Source organism: Pseudopodoces humilis, chromosome 7 (genome assembly GCF_049639895.1).
Source record: "Pseudopodoces humilis isolate 2021_Gansu_Grassland_sample_001 chromosome 7, ASM4963989v1, whole genome shotgun sequence".
In the NCBI taxonomy this organism is placed as follows: domain Eukaryota; kingdom Metazoa; phylum Chordata; class Aves; order Passeriformes; family Paridae; genus Pseudopodoces; species Pseudopodoces humilis.
The window spans coordinates 23925000-23943607 of record NC_142206.1 but is presented as its reverse complement, the minus strand read 5'-3'; the positions used below and the strand labels follow the sequence as shown (position 1 = coordinate 23943607).

Genomic DNA, 18608 nt, shown 5'->3' with positions numbered 1-18608 from the left:
AGATGAGACTAGGAATTACTTACATTTCTTAGTTAGATCAGGTTTCCACGGCTATGTGGATACAGCATCTGCAATAATTATTTTTGCATCCTCTATAGCTTGGAAATACCTTAGAAAAAGTTTTCTGAATTTCTGGCATTTAAGTGACATAGCCTAAGGTATTATGATTGATGTAGAGTTTCTGATATACAGCATTTAATTTTTCTTCTCAGGCTTTAATATTCTGATTTGGAACCAGGAGGAGATGGCAGTCAAGAAGCATGAACATCTTTTGAAAGCCATGAGAAACGAGGAGATTGAACCATGACAGAACAGGGGATTGGAAGCTGGAGTTCATCCAGACGTGGAGGGCAGAGGCAGGCAAACCCTGGCACAAGCAAACTCAAAAGCTAACTTAATGTCCGGGGAGCTAGAGGAGATGAAAATGAAAAGCAGTGATTCTAAACTGCAGGGAAGGAAGTGAAAAGAGATGGATCTAGAGAACTGATTTAGTATTTTGATCCTTTCTGAATCCCAGGGTAGAAACTCAGTTGTTGGCAATGGGCAGTATAAGCCGTGCAGGGAATTAGACTTTGTCCTTCCTCCCTGGATCTGATGTTGCTTCCCTGATACTCTTGGCCTCCTTTTCTAGAAAGTTGTGTCAGTACTTGGTTCCTCTAAGTGGAGTTACTACTCATTTTCTGAGGCACTAGGAAAACTTAAAAGATGTTCCCAGATCTTGCTGAATTTACTGCTTTCAGCCTACCATATCTATTTGTCATCACTTGTGAGAGGTTCCCATTTCCTGTAGACTGCAGTGGAGCAGCTCATGACAGGGTCCTCAGCCTGTTCTGGTCCAACCCAGTTGAGAAACCATTTGCTAACAGGATTGACATCCTGAAAAGATAGAATGTTCACAGGGTTGAAGTCATGGATAGCTTGGGTATCCTAGGAAACACCAAGCTCTCATATGCAAGCTTGGAAAATGTGTTTGTCAAGACATCAGGCTTAGCCTGTTCTCTGCTTGCAGCTGTTTAACTGGACCACAAAGAACAGGATGCCAGAGGTCTCTATCATCGATTGCAAGGACTGTGTGGAGCTGGGCACCTGCTGATTCTCTAGTTTCTGTTTTCAGAGTTCTAGGCTGTTTCTTGCCAATGATAGGTAATTTTTTTCACCCATGCCTATGTGCTTCAGAATGTTTGATAAGAGTGTTAAAAAGCAGGAATGAGGGATTTCTTCCAAATACCCCTGCTCAGAGCCAAATCTCAAGACTGTTGTTAAAGGGTTAAGTTTTGCTTTTTCTACTTTGTTTACAAGGCTGCCTGGGGCCTTGCTGCTGTCCCAGAGGTTGATGGGATGGGTTCCAGGCCTGTGCAGATTCTCCACATTCATGTTTATAGTTTTGCAATATTAATATCAATAAAATTTTGTACTAAACTAAAATTCTTTGATAGAGTGGCTGCTTTGAGGATACTGAACTGCTTTTGTAGGGGAGAAGTTTGAGACTTCTCTACAGGAGGGCTATGAGACGTACAGCTGTGGTAGAAGTACCAGTCATAGTACTGGGTCTGCAGTGGACCCCTCCAGGCTGGACAGGATGCATCATCAGCTGTATCTATGCATAGCTGCTGCAGTCAAAACCAGTTTATGTCAAATCTCCCTGTGCTATGTGTGGGATTGTCAAACAGGGAATTCCTTTGGGGGGTATGCTGCAGTAAATTCTGCCTGCTTTCCAACACTGAGCATACTGGTGCTAACCCTGTGAACTCTTAGAGAAGAAGAGTAGAGTTCAGTGCGAAATTGATTTTAATAATGAAATGTATTGGAACAAGTACAGAAAGTCATTCACAGTCAAAATGTCTAAATCATCATAGAAACCTTTTCTGTGTGTATGCAAAATTTGGTGCCTTTAAAAATAACAGGTCCTGTTAAATGCACTTTCTATTACCTCTTTCTTGTGCCTATTCTCACAGGCAGTAGTTTTTTCTTTATGACTATCTTGCTCTGCAGGAGACCTAGTATGTATCTTCAGAGGACAAAAAGGTGAGGAAGATGCTGAGAACAGCAAGCTGCTTCTGCTGATTTAAGGTTCCCATGCTGGCAGATGCTGATTACGGTGCTGAGAAAAGTCCCCATGGTACTCCTTAGGGGAAACAAAAGGAAATGTTTGTAACCTAAGAAACTGGCTTCTGCATCCAAGAGGGGAAGGGAACTGCATCAGAAAGGGAAGTAAAAGTAGGAAGTGAATGTGCAGTATCACCATGTGAAGAGCCTGTGCTTCTGGTGCCTGCTGCAGTCTCTCATTTTCTGCCAAAAACTAGAAGGCAGGTGGTGAACACTGGTCTCTGCAGCAGCTGCAGTGCGCAGAGACACTGGAGAAAGAATCACACTTTGGACAAAATGCCCAAGTGTGACAAATAAAGGAGTCCACAGTCACCTGCCAACTCTGATCCTTAGTGTTTGTTTGTTGTCCATCCAGTAGGGAAGATAAGAAGAAAAACTATAGAACTTGGCATTTAATCTAAGTCTTAGGTAAACAGCTCTGCTACATCTCTTAATTACAGCATAAAAACATTCTGCTAATAAAGTATATTCCTTGGGCTGAAATCTGGGCTGCCTGGAGTACTGGATACACCCTTTAACAGGTCCTTGAAATTCAGATGTGGGAAGTATAATTTAAACTTAGGATCATTAGACAGAAACCAAGTTTCTTATCTAGGGGGACTTTCTTTTCTAGAGCCAACATTGCACAACAATTACTTGGGTCACAGGAACTGCTCTTTCATGAAGGTCTTAGAGCTTTTTTGGGTTCTACTCTGATTCTACTCTGAGCCAACTCCTAGGATTGATTGAAAACTGCTAGGTTTTCAGTCTTGTCCTGATTTCAATACAGTCCTCTCTTGAACCACAATGTGAAGAGGAGAAAAAACACCAGTTGCCAGCAGCAACTAAACTACTTGACAGCAACCTCAACAAACACTTTACATGTTTCCCACCATCTGCAGCAGTTCCCTCTGCATGGACAGCAGATGAGTCTTAGTGCACTGCTGGTGAGCTGCACCCTCAGCTCAAGCCCAGCCTTTCCACCATCAGCAGCCCTATGGTGTGAGGGAAATGCACTCAAAGTAGGTTGATTCTGAAGAGAAACACAACTGGATGTGGCAGCTGCTGGAGGTCCAAGCTTCTCTGCCACAGTCATGGTGAGTGGTAATGTTTACAGTCACTTGAAAGCAGGAAAACTTGAAACTGGCCATGTTGGGAATCCCAGACTGGGTAAGGTGTATGAGGACCGGGGCACCACACAGTGTATTGGCTTCAAAGTTAAGGTGTTGTTTCCTTAGAGTAGCTCAGTTCTTTTACTCAGTTCTTTCTAAAGAAGGTCACCTTTAGAAAACATCCAGAAATCAAGTCCAGCTTTGTTCTGGCAAGCAAAGGCCAAAATAGAAAAATGCTGGTTAGCTGAAGGTGCCCAATCATCCTAAGGGGCATCACAGCTCCCTCCTACTGCCTGGGAAGGAGTTGAAGCAACTGTCAGGCCTGCTCTTCTCCTTCGTTGGAAACGTGCCGGTAGCCAGGTGGCTGAGACTGTATGCGAAAGAGTACAGTCAAGAGGAGAATAATGAGGAGAAGGAGAATGGATCCACACACAGCCAAACCCACAAAGAGTTCTGTAAGGGAGAAAATAAGTGGTCAGCATGGTATTGTCCAGACTTTCCCCTTCTACCACACTCTGCTCAAGCCTGGGCTCACCTGTGTCGTGCATGCTGCTTGATACCTTGCATTCTTGCTCCCAGTCCTGGGGAACAGCAGGATCTGTGAGTTCCAAGAATCTTTGCAATGGGCATTTATGCTGACAGCCAGGGATTGTCAGTGGGAAGGGCTCCTTCCCACTCTCATTCCGGTAAAACATCTCCACGGAGAAGTTACTGAAAATGAAACATAGCAGGATGGTTTTTTTTTTTCTCTAGTTGAAGTCATCCCTTCCCAAAAACTCAGTGTGCACACCCTATTCTTTATTCTGGTGATTAGATTTTCTCATGAGAGTCTGCATCTAGGAGCAAGACTGCACGCCCCAAGAATGGAGGAGCCTAGCCTAGGTATCTAACTCTCAAGGTGAAATCACAGCAGATGTCTTTACTGCAGCCCTCACCCATCATCCTCTTGGTACAGTTCAAATAAATGACATGAGGCGTATGGTGCTTGGATCTTGTTGTAGACATCTAGAGCCATCTGCAGTGCCACAAGTGTGGTGTCATGCTGAGAAAGAGGGAAAAAAACCAAATCAGTCACCCTTAGGGATGTGGCAGGGCAGCTCAGTAATGGACAAGGCAGTGCTGAGGGGACATCACCTTTGTAAGTTCCATCTGGAAAATGAGAGAGGAACTGTACTGCTAGAATAGTGGTCTGTGATGGTGCCACACAAGGGGAGGAAGTGAAACAGCCATATATATATCCTGCACTGTGTTTTAAGAATTAATCTCTAGAGAGCAATTTGGAAGAGATGCTTGACTTTCCAGGCAGTGCTGGAAAGGAGAGACAACTGCATCCACACTTCTGAAACATCATATTTGACTAGCATCAACTCATCTAGCAAATATATAGAGCAGTAGCTCCCCAAAGTCTGCCAGTCTCCTTCATGAGCCTGAGCTAACAGGAACAAGGACACATTGGAATTTTCCTCAGGGATCCCAGAGGAACAATGCCAGATACTGCATCTCCCACGTAGTCAGAGGCAAAGATGCATGTCCTGATCACTGCATGGGCTGTAGGGAAGCTAGAAAGGGTTAAAACTATCACCAAGCCCAACCCCCTGTAAGCAGGAGGAGATGGCTAAAAGCCAGCTCCAGCTCTAACTTACCGCTGAATAGGCAAGTAATTTTAGGTTCTGATGGGCAGTAACATTTGCTGCTTTAGTTAGATTTTTCCTTATGTGATCCAGCAGGACCCCTGAGGAAAGGAAACAGCTGGTAAGAGGCAAAAGCCAGACAGAGCAGCACAAGGCTCCTTCCCTAGTGCACTCACCGCCTTGCAGACGAGCTTTTTCTACCCGATTGTGGATCCCAAACAGAAATTCAAAACCAAAGTCTTTTAGTTCCTTCAACTGAGTCATGACATCTGGAGTCACCCATCCAGGCAAATCCATTTTGTGTGCTTGCTAGAAAGAAACAGAACATTCATGTGCAGGTAGCACAGGTCATAGATTAAACAGAGAAGGGGAGAGTGTCTGGAGAGCTGCCTATACTGCTGCTGCTTTCCTACACTATTTTAAACATACAATATGCCCCTTTCCTATTTGTGCTTCTGACCTCACACTGCAATGCTGCATACAAAGAATATATGTGGGTTTTGATGTTGTTTCAGAAAATAGTAATGAGAAGAATAAAGATTGCAACCTAGGAGCTACATTTCTGTGAAAGTGCAGCTGGAATGCAAGGCTATGTTGTAATTGATACAATAATTTTAGGGTATTGACATTACATGTGGCTGATTCTGCCCTGCAGATGACATGAGGTCAAAGAAAAAAAAACAGGTAAGAGAGGGAACACAAACTCAGGGTTTCTGGTATACCTGCACCTGCTTCTCTGGAGGCTCTGAGGGTCACTGAAAGATACTAGACAAAGTTAGGGAGTGCTCTGTAGACATAACAGTGGGATGCACCACTGACAAAGCCCTGTACTCAAACCCAGGAGCCCAAGAACTGGGAATCAAGAGAACTTGCTTTGCAGCCAACCCATTACATGAAAGGATTAGTTATAACGGCAGACAAACAGCAGTTGTGGTTTCCCAGCATTACTGAGAAAAATTTTCTTTGCCACATCCCATCAGACTTCCAGAAGTTGAGGCTGAATATCCTTAAGGGCCCATTTTGTCTGAGTGATTCAGAGAAATTCCATCAGCAGCTTAGATATTTAGTTCTTCATTAATTTACAAAGAGAATAGCCGGTAAGCTCAGCTATTTCTTGGATTTTTTTTTTGTCTCCATCCAGATAGCAGAATGACTGTACTGGCTCAGGTGAGAAAAACAATCCTCTTCAGGGCACTTTTTGCATGACTTATTAAAAAGAAGGAAGACCAAAGGAGCTGAAGAGACCAATCAGCCCGAGGGTACAGTTCTGAGTGAGAAATACTTCTTCCTTAATAACATTCTGGTTTTGCTTTGGGACTGTGGGCTGTTCTCCAAATTCTTGGGGATTACAGTGGTTGTCAGCTGACCTTCCAGGCCCAACCTGCAAGCTCATTAAGTGACTCCTGAAAATGAAGATCTGAAATTCTTGATCTGTCTGACCAAAGGATATTTTGTTACCAATAGAAGTTGATTCACTGTGATTGTTACAAGACAGGAAATCAGGATTGTGATACAAAGGGCAAATTCACATACTACAATGCAGCTCTGGACTGGAATATTTTCAGCTTGCAGCAATCCAAGCTGCTGCTTTACATAGCAAAGTGCAATTCCCTGCTGATTTATCTTTTAACCCCCAAAATAGTGCACACCCCTGTATATCACTGCCAGTGAGCAAAGCAGACTTGTACATTCACAGAATCAGTGTCAAAATGCTTTGGTTTACTGAATTTATGTGTCCATAATTCAATAATTCACTAGTTTGACATGAAAGATGTCCTTAATTTACTTCATCATGCTGTACAGTTATACACCAAGGAACTTGTATGTAACAACTTTAGGTCTCCTGCATTTGTGACCTTTAGTTTAGCAATTAGCACAGCGAGCCAAATTTATGATTTTGTTTAAGTCTTCATGAGATATGCTTTCAATAGAAATCAACTCAAATATGGAGTTTGGTGTCCCCATCCCAAATGGTAAAGGGGCGTTTGTATCTAGAGTCTTTCTCTGACAAAGGACCTTAAAATATGTCAAAAACAGAAGTGAGTGAACCCCACTTAACTTAGGATAGCATTATTTTCTTTTAGATATGGCATTAACAGAAGCACAGAAAGAAAAGTGATTGATTTAAAGGAACAGAGAGGTAGAGGTAGCACCAGGAATAATCCTAAATAAGGTCCCAACTTAAATCATAATGTTTCTTCAGTTTGCAGAGATCTCATTTCTACCCTATTGGACTTAGGCTTGTCCACAGCGATCTAAAGATTTCAGATTGCAGTAATCTTCTAGTGACTTTCAAGAAATACTTATGCAGGTGGGACTTTTTCTGACTCTGACATGATATACATCTGAGCTACAGAGTGAGAGGTTATAGGGTGCAAAAATAGGTAATTCTTGGCACGTGCCTCCAGTGAGTAAGAACTGTTATTATTCTGAAATCAGAACATTACTTCTAATTGTAGGGTGAAAGGTTGTTTCATGGGATTTTGTAAAATAATTTCTACCAAATCTAGTGAATCCTGAAGACTAGATTCCAGTGGGTGTACAATGATGGCAAGACTTACTTCACAGAACAGTGTGTCATACACACTCCATATACTCTCAAGAGAGACATCCCGGATCCCAGTCTCCTTTGCCACCATCTGCAGGAATTGCTGTAGGTTGGAGAAAAGAGAAAGGTCCTAATCTCACAGTGTATTATATGCACTGGTATCCCTTCCCTTTTCTCAGAGCTCTGATTATATGGAGGTGGTAACTACAAGCTTAGAACCACTTTATCTCATGCAAACAATCACTTACCCAATTCTCTTTGGTCTTATTTATGTATTCTGCTGAGTGCCGTGTTTCAGTCTGTAGCTGTTCATACCGTGGACAAGGGGTCAAAGGGAACTTCAGTAGCTGGGCAGAGACAAGAGCAGCCAGGTCACCCAAGAATGCTGGAGTACAGAATTTGCAGCAAACATGCACAGCTGTAATGAAACCCTGACTGCATCTATAAACAGCCCCAAGTACTAACAGCAAGTCCATGTGTGGACTGCTCAGGTGTTGCACCTGATGTGTTGAGTGAAACCAATCCCTGAATTCTCTCATTTTTTTCTGAAAACAGTAAAATCTCTGCAAAGGAGGTCCTAGGAGAAGTTCAAGACAGTCTGGATCAAGACAGTAACAAATATTTTTGTACACTACACTACCTGAGTAGTCAATACATGTCTTTGAGATGAACTTACCCTTTCGTCAGATTCAGGCACTGTGTGCACAGGGATAGGCTGCCAGGAGATGTTAGGGTTGAACATCTCTTGTCCTCCTGGCGGATAGAGGCCTGCCAGATTGGCCTCTGCACTCATCAGTGTCCGATCACAGTCCGTGCTGCGGATGAAGATCTGCCAGGACAGGTACAGTGCATCATTAGTACTGCTCCTGGAAGTGGTGATGCTCAGGCACAGGACGATACACTCGCCCGGGAACACTGCCAAGTGCCCTGCAGTGGCTCACGAACAACAGCGGAACAGGAGTTGAAGGGACCAAGCCTGCTGATGCTGGCCTGGACAAAACTGTAAGGACACACACAAAGACAATCTGCTGTCTAATGCTGCAGCTGTCTGATCTGGATCAGTGGGATACCCAGGTGCATTGTGCAGAGGTTAAATATAGAAAGGGGTCTGAGTCTGAGGAAGAGTCAGAGAAGAGGAAGACAAAGATGCAGAAAACTATGGGCAAAGATAGGAAATACACTGTATTTGCAGAGCAGGACTGAAGCAAACTCCTGGATTCTGTTCTAAGTTCTAGGAATGACTGACTCTGCTCAGGAAAAGAAATGGCTTCTTCAGGCCTCGGTTTTTCCATCTGAGAAACAAAGACAAGAGTGATTTGACTAACAGGAGAGTAAACAAAAACAGGGAGGGCTGGGATTTTATGTGATCACTGTGGGCTCTTGGGATTAATTTTTAAGTCTTTTTTTAAGTCTTGGGCCAAGACTTGACCATTCCAGATCTCAGAAGATAAAGATCTGAGCCAGAAAAAAGGAGAAATTAGAAAAATACAGCAAATTATTTTGAAGGTCAAAATGGCAAAACTTTAGTATTCTGGTATCTGTACTGAAAACAGTTAAGGGGAAACTGGAGAGAAACCAGTTATAAAACAAGAGGAACAACAGGAAATCATAAAAGAATGTCCCAGGAAACAGCATGTTTGATCCAAAACAAGAACAAAAAACCTGAAGAATGAAATATAATGTAAAGATAGTAATTTTTTTAAATGTTAGGAGAGAAACATAAAATATATATACTCTGTATAATCTCTCTCATGTGAAGTGTACCTCAGAAACTTTACAGTCACAAGAAAAAAACCCAACTGGTCTTTTCTCTGACATCAATGTCTGCCCATTTTTACCTCTTAACTGTGGCTTGAAAAATCAGACCCTGTACTAGACAGGTTTACTTTTATCCTTGGTAAGCTCTGAAGAAATAAAAAGGAAATATTTTAAAAGATAAGGACCTAATTCTAGAAGTATCATAAAAACCCCAAGCAATTAAGCCCTGAGTGTACATGCTTTCTTCAGCACCTTTTGCCAGGCTCCAGATTGTCGCTGGGTCAGGTGACAGACGGTCATATGGTGTCACCCAGAGGCAACACTTCTTACAAGGGAGGTTGCTCAACTTGAGCAAGGGTTCAGGCTTGGTTAGCAGAACAGCTTTTGTTTGCCCATGTCTTGGTTTGTTTTTCTTTCTCAAGTGAGAGAAGGAAAACAGTTTCAACTCACAGAAGCTGTGAAGTATATATAAGAGTGAAGTATGTTTGGAAAGGAACTGCTGAGGACAGTTAAAGGATCTGTGTTTGAGCCAATGCTGGAAGTTTTGTTGATGAAGTAAATGTCAAAGAAGGGATTTAATCTGAACTGTGACAAGCTGGTTTCTTACAGGGAAGCCCTGGAAGGGGAGAAACAAGGAAAAGTGTATGGGGATTCTTAGTTTTCCCCATCAGTTCAATCAGGTTAATTAAGCTCAGATAAAATAAATGAAGTGGTGCAGAGCCTGTAATGGGACAAGGGGCCTTGGCTGCCTGCTGTCCATCTGAACCAGCCTCCTGTCTGGAGACCTGTTCATGTTTCAATTGACTCAATACCAGTTGATTATTAACCGGGGTACTTAGGAGGATTTTTGATTTCCTTACTTTTTTCTATATTTTATAAATTCCCCTGTGCTTAGTACACGGTTCCACGAGGGCTCTGTGACTTTTTCCAAAAGAAGCCTACCAGTTTCTCAAGAACTATCATAAAGTGTGAGAACATCCTAATGAGAGAGGGGAATGAATGGCTTTGGGCAACGGAAGCTGTCAATACAGGTGAAAGGAAATGAGAGGGTCATTGCTGGCTAGTAACTACTACTTATATTTACAGGCTCTGGTGAGACTGTACCTCAATTATACTGGGGAGGGCAGGGCAAACACGGGCTGCATTCTTGTGAGCTAGTGTAACAGGAAAAAAAAAAATCTCACAAACTCGAGTAAGAAACAAATACCAGCTACAACACACATTGCTGTTTAGTTCCCTGGACTTCAGAGTGGTGGCACGAAGAGTCTCACAACTCTGGTTGGATTTGCTTTCGCACCCGCTGCAAGGGCAGCGCTGAGACGCGGCCGATCCGTGCCCCGCGGCCAGACTCAGCACAGAGCCTGCACTGGGGCCCTTCTTCTCCTTGCTGCAGTGGGAAGGAGCTAAGGAACGAAAATACTTGGAGACGAGTCCCGGCGCGGCGCTTCCCTTCCCCAAGGAGCCACCCGCAGCCCTGTCCCGCGGGGTGGCCTTGGCCCACCGCGGGGCGGCCGAGAGCGCCGCTGCCGAGCGGGGGCTGGCACTGACCTCCTGCCGCCGGTACGTGTCGCTGAGGAAGCCGCGGTAGCGCCGCCGCAGGGCCTGGCCCAGCTCCCACTGCTGCCGCATCCCCACCTGCAACGGCACCGGGCGTCACCGGAGGTCCGGACCACGGCCCGGGCCCCGCCGCCCGCCCCGCCTCGCCTCGCCTCGCTCCGCTCTTACCTGCGTGAGCTGCCCGAATCCCTGGGGCCAGGCGCTCTCCTGGTACGGGTCCCGCGGGAAGGCCTTGATGGGCGAGCGGTCTCCATGCCGGTACACCTGCGGGCGGCACCGCGTCACCCCGGCCCGGCCCGGCCACGCCGGCCCGGCCAGGCTCCCCCCGCGTCCCCCCGTCCCCCTCACCAGCGTCACGAAGCGGAGGCTGCGGGCCCGGGCGGGCGACGGCTGCAGGCACAGCGCCAGGAGCAGCAGGACGGCACCGCCCCGCCCGCCCGCCATGGCGCTCGCACACCGCCCGGAACCGAGCGCCGCCGGCCGCGGGCCCGCGCGGACGCGGTTTCGCAGCGCACAGCCCCGGCCGCGCTCCCGGCGCTGCGCCCGCCTCCGAGGAGGAGGGTCCGGCCGGCGGCACAACCCCGCTCAGCCCCGGAGCAGCCGCTCGGGCTCGCCGGGCTGTCAGCCCTGCGGAGGCTTCGCCCCGGGCTGCAGCCGCGGAGGCGCTCGGTAGGAGCGGGGGGGAGTGAGGGGGCAGCGGCGTCACCTCTCGCCGCAGCTTCGCTCTAGGACACGAGGTTTCAGTGTTCTGACGTGTTCCGCGTGCTCCTGGGTAAACTCGTGGGCAGAAGTGGGGAAGGCGGCCTGGCACTCACTGCCTGGCAGCCGCGCCGCCTGGGTCGCTCATCGTCGCATCTCTCGGGTCAGCCCGAGGATGCCCGTGTGGAAGGGAAAGCTGCTGCTGCTCCTGGCTTTTGGCAGAGAGCCTGCCCAGTGTTGGCGGGTTTTGCCCAGTTTTGGTTGTTCTTTACGAAACTTGGTCGAATTAAACGAGTGTGAGACGAAACTGAGGTTCTGCTGCCGCCTGTGCATCTGCTGGATCGTTGGCCGAGGATCTCGTAGGTGCCGTGCAGAGGCAAAAATCATAGGCAGTTAAACTAATTTAGTGCTGCTTAGTGTTTATCTCCACGCAGAAGTGCATAAAGGGAGGTGAATGAGGTTCTTAGCTTTCTCTTTTTGAAGAAGGAAACATGGCTCTCGCGTTTGCACAGAAGTCTTGGAGTCACGAAGCACAGGGGCTCATAACCCAGCTCTTTTGTACCTGTTTATTTGCTTAAAACTACGTAGTTTGCAGCGTTAGAAAGTTGTGTGTAAGGTCTTAATAAGAGTGCTAAATTGTTTGTGAAGAAGAGAGGTCATTTCAGGGCAGTGTTGGTGCAATACACGAGGCTCAGCTGGACGGAATAACGTGTTTAATTTGCTCATGCTCGAACGCTTAGTGATTTTAAATTAATTCTATTTCCTATCTCTAGGACAGCACGAAGCCACGTTCTTTTTTCTCTTTGTTTACCGATATCGCACCACTGAGGAGGTTCCTGGTGAGTGCTAGAAGGAAAAGGCTCTCTGCGGAGGGGGAATGTGCGCTGTTCCTGCGGCACCTGCTTTGGGATTGTTCTGTTGTCGCTGCCGGTTTTGCTGCTCTGCAGGCGAGCGGGCGGCAGAGGCTCGGTGAGTCCCGGGCGGCGGGACCGCACGGGGGCCCGGAGCCTTCGCGTCCGGCAGGACCCGCGGGGGCGGAGCGGGGCGGGCGCCGTCTGCACGTGACCCGGGCCCGCGTGACATCACGGCAGCTCCGCCGCGGAGCCGGGAAGAGCTCCGGGAGCAACGCCGGGGAGAGCGCCGGGAGCAGCTCTGGGCCGGACCGCCCCTCCCGCCCACGGCTCGGGCACCTGCGCCACGGGGGGCGGCGGCCGCGCATCGCCGGGAGCCGCGGCCCGCGCCGGTAACTTTTCGCTCTGGCTGTGGGGGCGGCGGCGCCTCCTTCTCGCCGCCCGCGGGGCCGTGACTCACGGCGGGGGACGGGGACGCGCTGTCCCGCCCCGCGGCCTGCGCTGGCCCGAGCGCCGCAGCGTTCCCTGCCACCCGGAGCCGGCGGCGCGGCGCCGCCCGTCCGCGTCGTGCTGCCGGTCAGGCCGGGCCGGGCGGCGCGGGAAGGAAGAAGACCGCCGGCGGCCCGCCCCGCTGAGGCGCCCGGGGCCGGGCGGGGTGCGGGCCGGGCTGACGGCGGGGCCCGGTGGACGGGAGGTCAGGGGTCACTCTAGGCTTGGGTCCGGAGCCCAGCGCCGGCCGGGATGCGCGGTCGTGTTGTGGGAGAGACCCCCTTTGCTAAGGGAGTCGGAGGCGTCTGGGGAGCTTTGTCAGTTTCTCGTGGCTGTTGTGCATCTGAAGAGCCCGGGTTTCTGTCTGCTGTCTCCGGAGGTGCTGTCAGGAGATGTTTACTTGCTTTGTGGTAAATTGTTAGCTTTCCTCTCTGCTCAACTTGAAGTTCTCTGTGTCATTCACCTGTTGCATCCTGTCAACCCAGGTCGCAAGTCTTCTAGGTCAGAAACTTGTCTGTATGGCTGTCAGTTTGCATGGTGCTGTTAAAAGGTAACTTCGCTTACACTGGTGGTTACTCTTCATTGTGCCGTTTCATTGACGCTTATGGTGCTAAGGTCCGCAGATCTGTCAAGGTAGGATTTCATTATGGGCTGGAAGCAAACTTTGGATCACTGGTGAAAGATAAATGCTCTGTCTCCTTCCCTTCTTTTCTTTTTCCTAAAGGGACAGCTGGGCCCTTCCCTGCAAGGCTTTTTTGAGGGAGTCTCCAACACTGAGTCACGTTTCTGACTAACAATTTGGATCACTGTGTGTCAGACAGTTTCTGGCTATGACTGCAGGTTATGTTTGACTGTAGGGAAGAGTCCTCTTGGATCTGCTTCTTGTTCCAAGGTACATGGAGTTGATCTGCTGTTCCTGGTTGTCATAGAGAAGGCTATACCTGAGGACAGACAAAAGAAAACAGAAAATCTGGTTTTTATTTCCTTTACTGAGTGGTGGGTTTGATTTTTTTAATTGAGCCTGAATCAAATCAACCCCCTTGCTGAGGTAGAAAAACATTCCTTATATTTTAATTATGGAAACAAAAACTGTTTGAAAACTTAAGCCAGTTGTCGCTGAGCTCTACCCTTCTATCATTTGGGCTGTGGAAAGAGGGCATTGGATGTGGTACACATTGTGCCAGGACCATGTGGAGGTTGGCCTTGCTACACTTTGCCACCTCACCTGTGGCATATTCTGCTGCTTCAAGGCTTGTGAGGGCAGACTGTGGCTTCCTGGTGTGAGGAATTTACCCTTTTTTAAAAAATCTAGCACTTGCAGTGATACTTCTTTCTCATACATGCATATGCCCATGCATCCTTTTTCATACAGGAAGGCCAGCTTTTGCAGGAGAAAAAACAGGGTGAAAATATTTAACAACTTTCTCCCAGAGCTCCAAAATCAAAGGTGGAGGAAATAAACCTAAACCAGCCTGAGGGAGGACAGAAAGTGGGTCATTGTGGAGCTGCATGGGAGTTCTGTAGCTGCTGGAGGAAACTTGCAGCTATTCATGTTGTGAAGGGATGCAGGGAGAAGTACCACAGCAGAGACTATATAGATATATATATATATATATAAATTGCCTAATCTAAAAAAAATAGGGACAGGAAACTTTATCACAGAATTAGTGTGTCCTGGCAGTGTGCCTGGGGTTGCCATTGCTTGCTGTTTCCAGTTGCTGCTGCTGCAGCTCCCTGTGCCTTGTCAGCATGTTTCCCTTACCAGCTGGCTGTGCAGGAAGGCAGGGGGAGGCTGTGCAGGACAGGCGTGCAGCCGTACAAATACACAGCAGGAGTTTGCTGCCTTGTCTCTGTCTTACACCTGCAGGAAGAGTCGTGTTTCCAGTGTGTTAAAGTGCATTTGATTGCTATAACTTTATTTTCCTTTCTCTCTGATTAGTCCTCGCAACTCGGCATTCTTGTTCTGAGGTAAACAGAAGGATTAATATTTTGCTGTTGTTGAGTGTTAGATCAAGTGTTGATGGTATCACATCCTAAAAGTATGTCACTTGTAATTAGATTTGGCCGGTGATTGTATGGCTGTCAAGACTGACAGTTTTCAAAATTTCAAGTTTTGAATTTAACAATCTTTAACTATTGCTGTTTTTCAGAAGTTATGATCCCATCTGCCTAAGGAAGAGTATAGAATATAATATGCTTTGTCGTGGGTGCATTGAAGGATCCTGCTTTCTGCTCTAGAAGCAGCTGCTGTGAAAGTCTCATTGTTGCAGATGTGTGGGTCTTTGCATGTTGAATAGGAAAGCTTATCAGATTGTTTGTCACTCTCCCTCTTTTCCCTCCCCCACCAAGTAATGAGAGTCACACACCTGACAGCCTTGCAGGAAAGTCACTCTTCCAGAACTGTCGTAGGTGTTCCTGCCCATGGTGGTGGGGGTTAAACCCACTTGATTTTTGGGTCCGTTCAAAACCATTCTATGATTCTGTACAAAGATACCTTGTCTCACTGGGGGAGAATGTTCTGCTGATCTTCTGTAGGATGTGTTAACTTGTTTTCCTTATAGTGCAGTAACTCAGGGAGGCACAGTCACATTCTCTTGGCTGTTGAAACTGTCTCGGTGAGAAGGAACTTCATCTTAGGAGGGAATTCAGGGGAGTGCTTCCTTCTGATAGGCACAGATGTGCACTAGGGCTATAAACAGGTTGAACTTGGTCATTAGATCACGCTTCTGCTGGTATACAAGTTCTGTGTTTGACTTAGCATTTTCATTGTTGTTACTTCAGGTTTGAGAGATGTGTATAATATTGTTAAATTAAAAGAGGCTGTCCATATTCAGTCAGACCTTAAAAATACATCAGTTAGAAATGGTACAATGGCTTCCTTTAGCATTCCTGTGTCAGTTTTGCTCTGTGACTTCCTGCTTGTGACCGAATACTTTTTTTTCCATATTTGGAACATAGACAAATTCCTCTCTCGTGTTCCTACTGGAAGGGAGACACCCCTAAAGCTAGTGTTACTTGTACTTTTATATCTGGAGATCTCAAAACCAGATTTCCTGTAAAGCAAAATTACTTGCTTTATGGAGTGTCAAAAAGAAAATGTTAAGGTGATTTACATAATTTTGGTGTAATATTATAAACAACTTTGAAGTATACACTGTCAAGCTCTTAATCTTATTCAGGGCGGACAAAGGTTAACTAAGGTAGTGCACAGAGAAGAGCAGGGCATTGCAGGCCTTCCCAGTAGTTTTAAGGAGGGAAAAAAGAAAGTTTATTTAGTGGGAAGTCAGTGAAGAAATGAAGAGAAAATGCTAGAAAATGAGAAATCTATATTCCTGTTTTGAACAGACCTAAACTAGTGTCTATAAAGATTAAGTAGGAGAACTATCTTGTGGGATGTGAGAATTGAAGCAATTTAAAAGCCATGTTGCAGGGTCAGGTTATATTGTGTACTCACAGAAACCTCTCTGAGATGTAAATAAGACGTTAGGTGAGTATCATGCTGATTGCTAAAGCACATGACTGACAAGAGAGTAGGTGTCTCCTGGTATATAAGGCTTTCTAGTTTGTTTTAAGATTTAAAAAATAATGGCAAATATCCTCATAAAATTTCTTGAAACCAATAGGACATGGAAGTCATATCCTCTCTCCCTTCAGGGAGTGGAGTACTGTTGGCCCACTGGTCCTACTGCAGCTATGAGGCAAACAAGGTCAAGTGGTCTAAATAAGGCTTCCCACTTGCTGATAGAAATAATGATTAAAGTTAGTGATTTAAATCATTCAGTTAAAGTTTGTTTTGCATTTGATAATTTCTTAAAAAGCAGCTTTAATCTAATCAGTTAGGCTCATCTATTACTGCTTCTTGCCAAACAGGACAATACAGGGTATGTGCATACATTCATTTATGCTATTACAAAATGGTCAGTTGTAATTACTGGGTGAATTTCTTTCCTCATGACTTGTACAAAACTGCATTTGAATAAAAAGGTCAAATCAAATATGCACTTTATTTATAATTATACTATAATCACACAAATCATGCGCTGGATACATAAGAGAAAATATGCTTGCGGGAGTGTGCTATTAAATAACCGATTCTATCAGGGTAGTGTTATCTGTATTTAGCAGAATGAACTGGTTGGTTTTGGTAATTGTCTCTTTCCAGATCTTCGAATGAGCATAACTCATCATTCCTTGTCTTGTTTTCATTTGGAGATTTTAAGAGAGACCATTTTATGCTGCCTCCACCAGCTTTGAGTGACCTGAGCTAATTTAATAAGCAAATTGAAGAAACATATCTTTCTGCCTTTTTAAGAAAGAATTGTGGACCTGGTGACTTTGTTGAGTTTAAGAATTAGACTTTTTAAACATTCTCCTGTAGCCATGCCCTGCTTGAATAGGGCTTGTGTGTGTTTGTTTAAATGATTGTTTTAGACTTCATCATAAATTGCCATTAACTTAGAAAATAAATTAACAAGTGTAGTCTTGAAAACTCTGTGTAAAACCCATTTAAAGGAAAATGTTTGGAATTTAAGTAGTCTCATCCAGAGCTCTTATGAAATGAGGGTGAACAGGTAGGCTTCTGTAACAGCTCTGTGGTATGTCTTGGTTGCCATGGACATACATGCAGAAATGTGCCAGCCCCCGAAGGACTCCATATGCCTTGCCAGAGATTTTTGCTGGAGGATTTCACAGTCAGAGATGCACACATACTGGCTTTTTGCACATCTGTTGGCAGAAACTCACATGCAGCTTTGTGCAGGCACATGAACTTGCACTGGAGCAGCCTTTGGGACTTGCTGTGGTGGTGCATGCCTTGACATGCAGGCACACATGCACGCTCAGAGTCCTGTGGGCAGCCCGCAGCAGCGTGCGTTGGCTTGCATGAGAAGTGCCACCGAGGCAGCTCAGCTCAGCCAGCTGCAAGCTCCAAGAGTAGAAGGAGAAGCTGTCACCTGGTCCTCAAACACCACCTTTGGGATTCCAGTGTTCTGATTGACTGCTTCCCACCTTTGGCCATTGTGTGCAGGAAAGGAATAATATGCTGATTTCTGTGACAGGGCTAGGAAGACGTTCACAACATGACTTTTGTGTTTACAGCTGGTGAGATGAACATTCTCAGGCATCTGCATGTCTGGACATGAAGCCCTTGGTAAGGATGCGATTTAAGGTCCATATAGCATGTGGATGGGCAAGGCTGCACTAATGCACATTTAAGGAAGGTGTCAGGACCCCTTCCTTAGCAAAGGAAGAGGGAACTTCTGTTGTGAGGAGTGTTTTAAAACGAAAAATAAAAATCTAAAATGTAAGATGTAAAATAACTGTAGATCATACAATGTAGCCTATGTTAGTGTGTGTCTGAAAAGCAGGGACGTAACTTTCTGGCCTGTATGGGGCTGAAGAAAATTTTTTCCTTTATCTGCAGAAAGCTCCCAAGCTGCTGTTTGTTCTTGAAGAAGTTGAACAGGAGTGGAGAAAGGAGAAATCTTTGCCTGAAGAAAACATGGATTTTCTCCCTATTACTTGTACTTTGAGGGCATTTTCTAAAGTGCTGCTTTTAAGCAGCAGACTGGGGGTGAAGGCTGAAGATAAAAAACAAGAAGAGACTGCTGACTTTGTTCTCCCTTGTTTCAGTATCATCTTCCACTGCTACTCCCTGATACTTGCTCTGGGTGGTGCCTTTAGCAGTATCCCAGAATCAGTGGGCCATCCACACCCTTCTCCCTTGACACAGGGATCAAAATAAGAAATGGAGCCACTCGTTGGCTTAGTCCCATTGCCTACTCCCACACACTTGTACATGTGCTGCATTTTGCAGCCTTGATCTTGGATTTGCACTTACTTCTGAGAAGTCAAGGTTATAGGACTCCTCTGATAGGAT

General features: G+C 46.0%; 3 protein-coding genes across 8 annotated transcripts in view; 2 read left to right on the top strand and 1 right to left on the bottom strand.

The window, feature by feature from the left end:
- The window catches only part of DDB2 (damage specific DNA binding protein 2), a 16102-nt gene extending 14425 nt beyond the window's left edge, over positions 1-1677 (top strand). The window contains 3 exon segments of the mRNA XM_005522446.3: positions 213-301; positions 304-384; positions 386-1677. Of these exon segments, the coding sequence (XP_005522503.1) occupies positions 213-301; positions 304-384; positions 386-463 (248 nt within the window). The 3' untranslated portion in view covers positions 464-1677.
- Positions 1678-1770: 93 nt separating this feature from the next.
- On the bottom strand, positions 1771-11178 carry ACP2 (acid phosphatase 2, lysosomal). 2 transcript variants are annotated; one of them, XM_005522445.3, is made up of 11 exons: positions 11040-11178; positions 10860-10955; positions 10683-10769; positions 8053-8205; positions 7625-7723; positions 7390-7479; positions 5005-5137; positions 4841-4929; positions 4133-4239; positions 3733-3908; positions 1771-3650 (listed from the first exon to the last, which is right to left on the bottom strand). In XM_005522445.3, the coding sequence occupies exons 1-11, from the start codon at positions 11133-11135 to the stop codon at positions 3514-3516; spliced, it is 1263 nt and encodes a 420-aa protein (XP_005522502.1). In that variant the 5' UTR covers positions 11136-11178; the 3' UTR covers positions 1771-3513. The 2 variants fall into 2 exon arrangements, with proteins under 2 accessions (XP_005522502.1, XP_087913331.1); XM_088057205.1 differs by lacking the exon at positions 7390-7479.
- Positions 11179-11220: 42 nt separating this feature from the next.
- Positions 11221-18608, top strand: part of NR1H3 (nuclear receptor subfamily 1 group H member 3) — a 30662-nt gene continuing 23274 nt past the window's right edge. The window contains exon 1 of one of the 5 annotated variants that reach the window (XM_014251933.2): positions 11221-11360. The gene's annotated coding sequence lies outside the window, so the exon portion shown is untranslated. Of the gene's footprint in view, positions 11361-12207; positions 12230-12490; positions 12634-13115; positions 13141-13411; positions 13623-18608 lie in introns of those variants that run through there. The other 4 variants (XM_014251935.2, XM_088057206.1, XM_014251937.2 and 1 more) reach the window with 4 other exon arrangements.

What these genes read in the sequence shown, in the direction of transcription:
- ACP2 (XM_005522445.3), bottom strand. Translation starts at nt 11,135, where the DNA reads ATGGCGGGCGGGCGGGGCGGTGCCGTCCTGCTGCTCCTGGCGCTGTGC. An exon ending in GATTCGGGCAGCTCACGCAG is followed by an intron (nt 10,770 to 10,859) that starts GTAAGAGCGGAG and finishes GTGCCGTTGCAG; the next exon opens with GTGGGGATGCGGCAGCAGTG. An exon ending in ATAAGACCAAAGAGAATTGG is followed by an intron (nt 7,480 to 7,624) that starts GTAAGTGATTGT and finishes TCCAACCTACAG; the next exon opens with CAATTCCTGCAGATGGTGGC.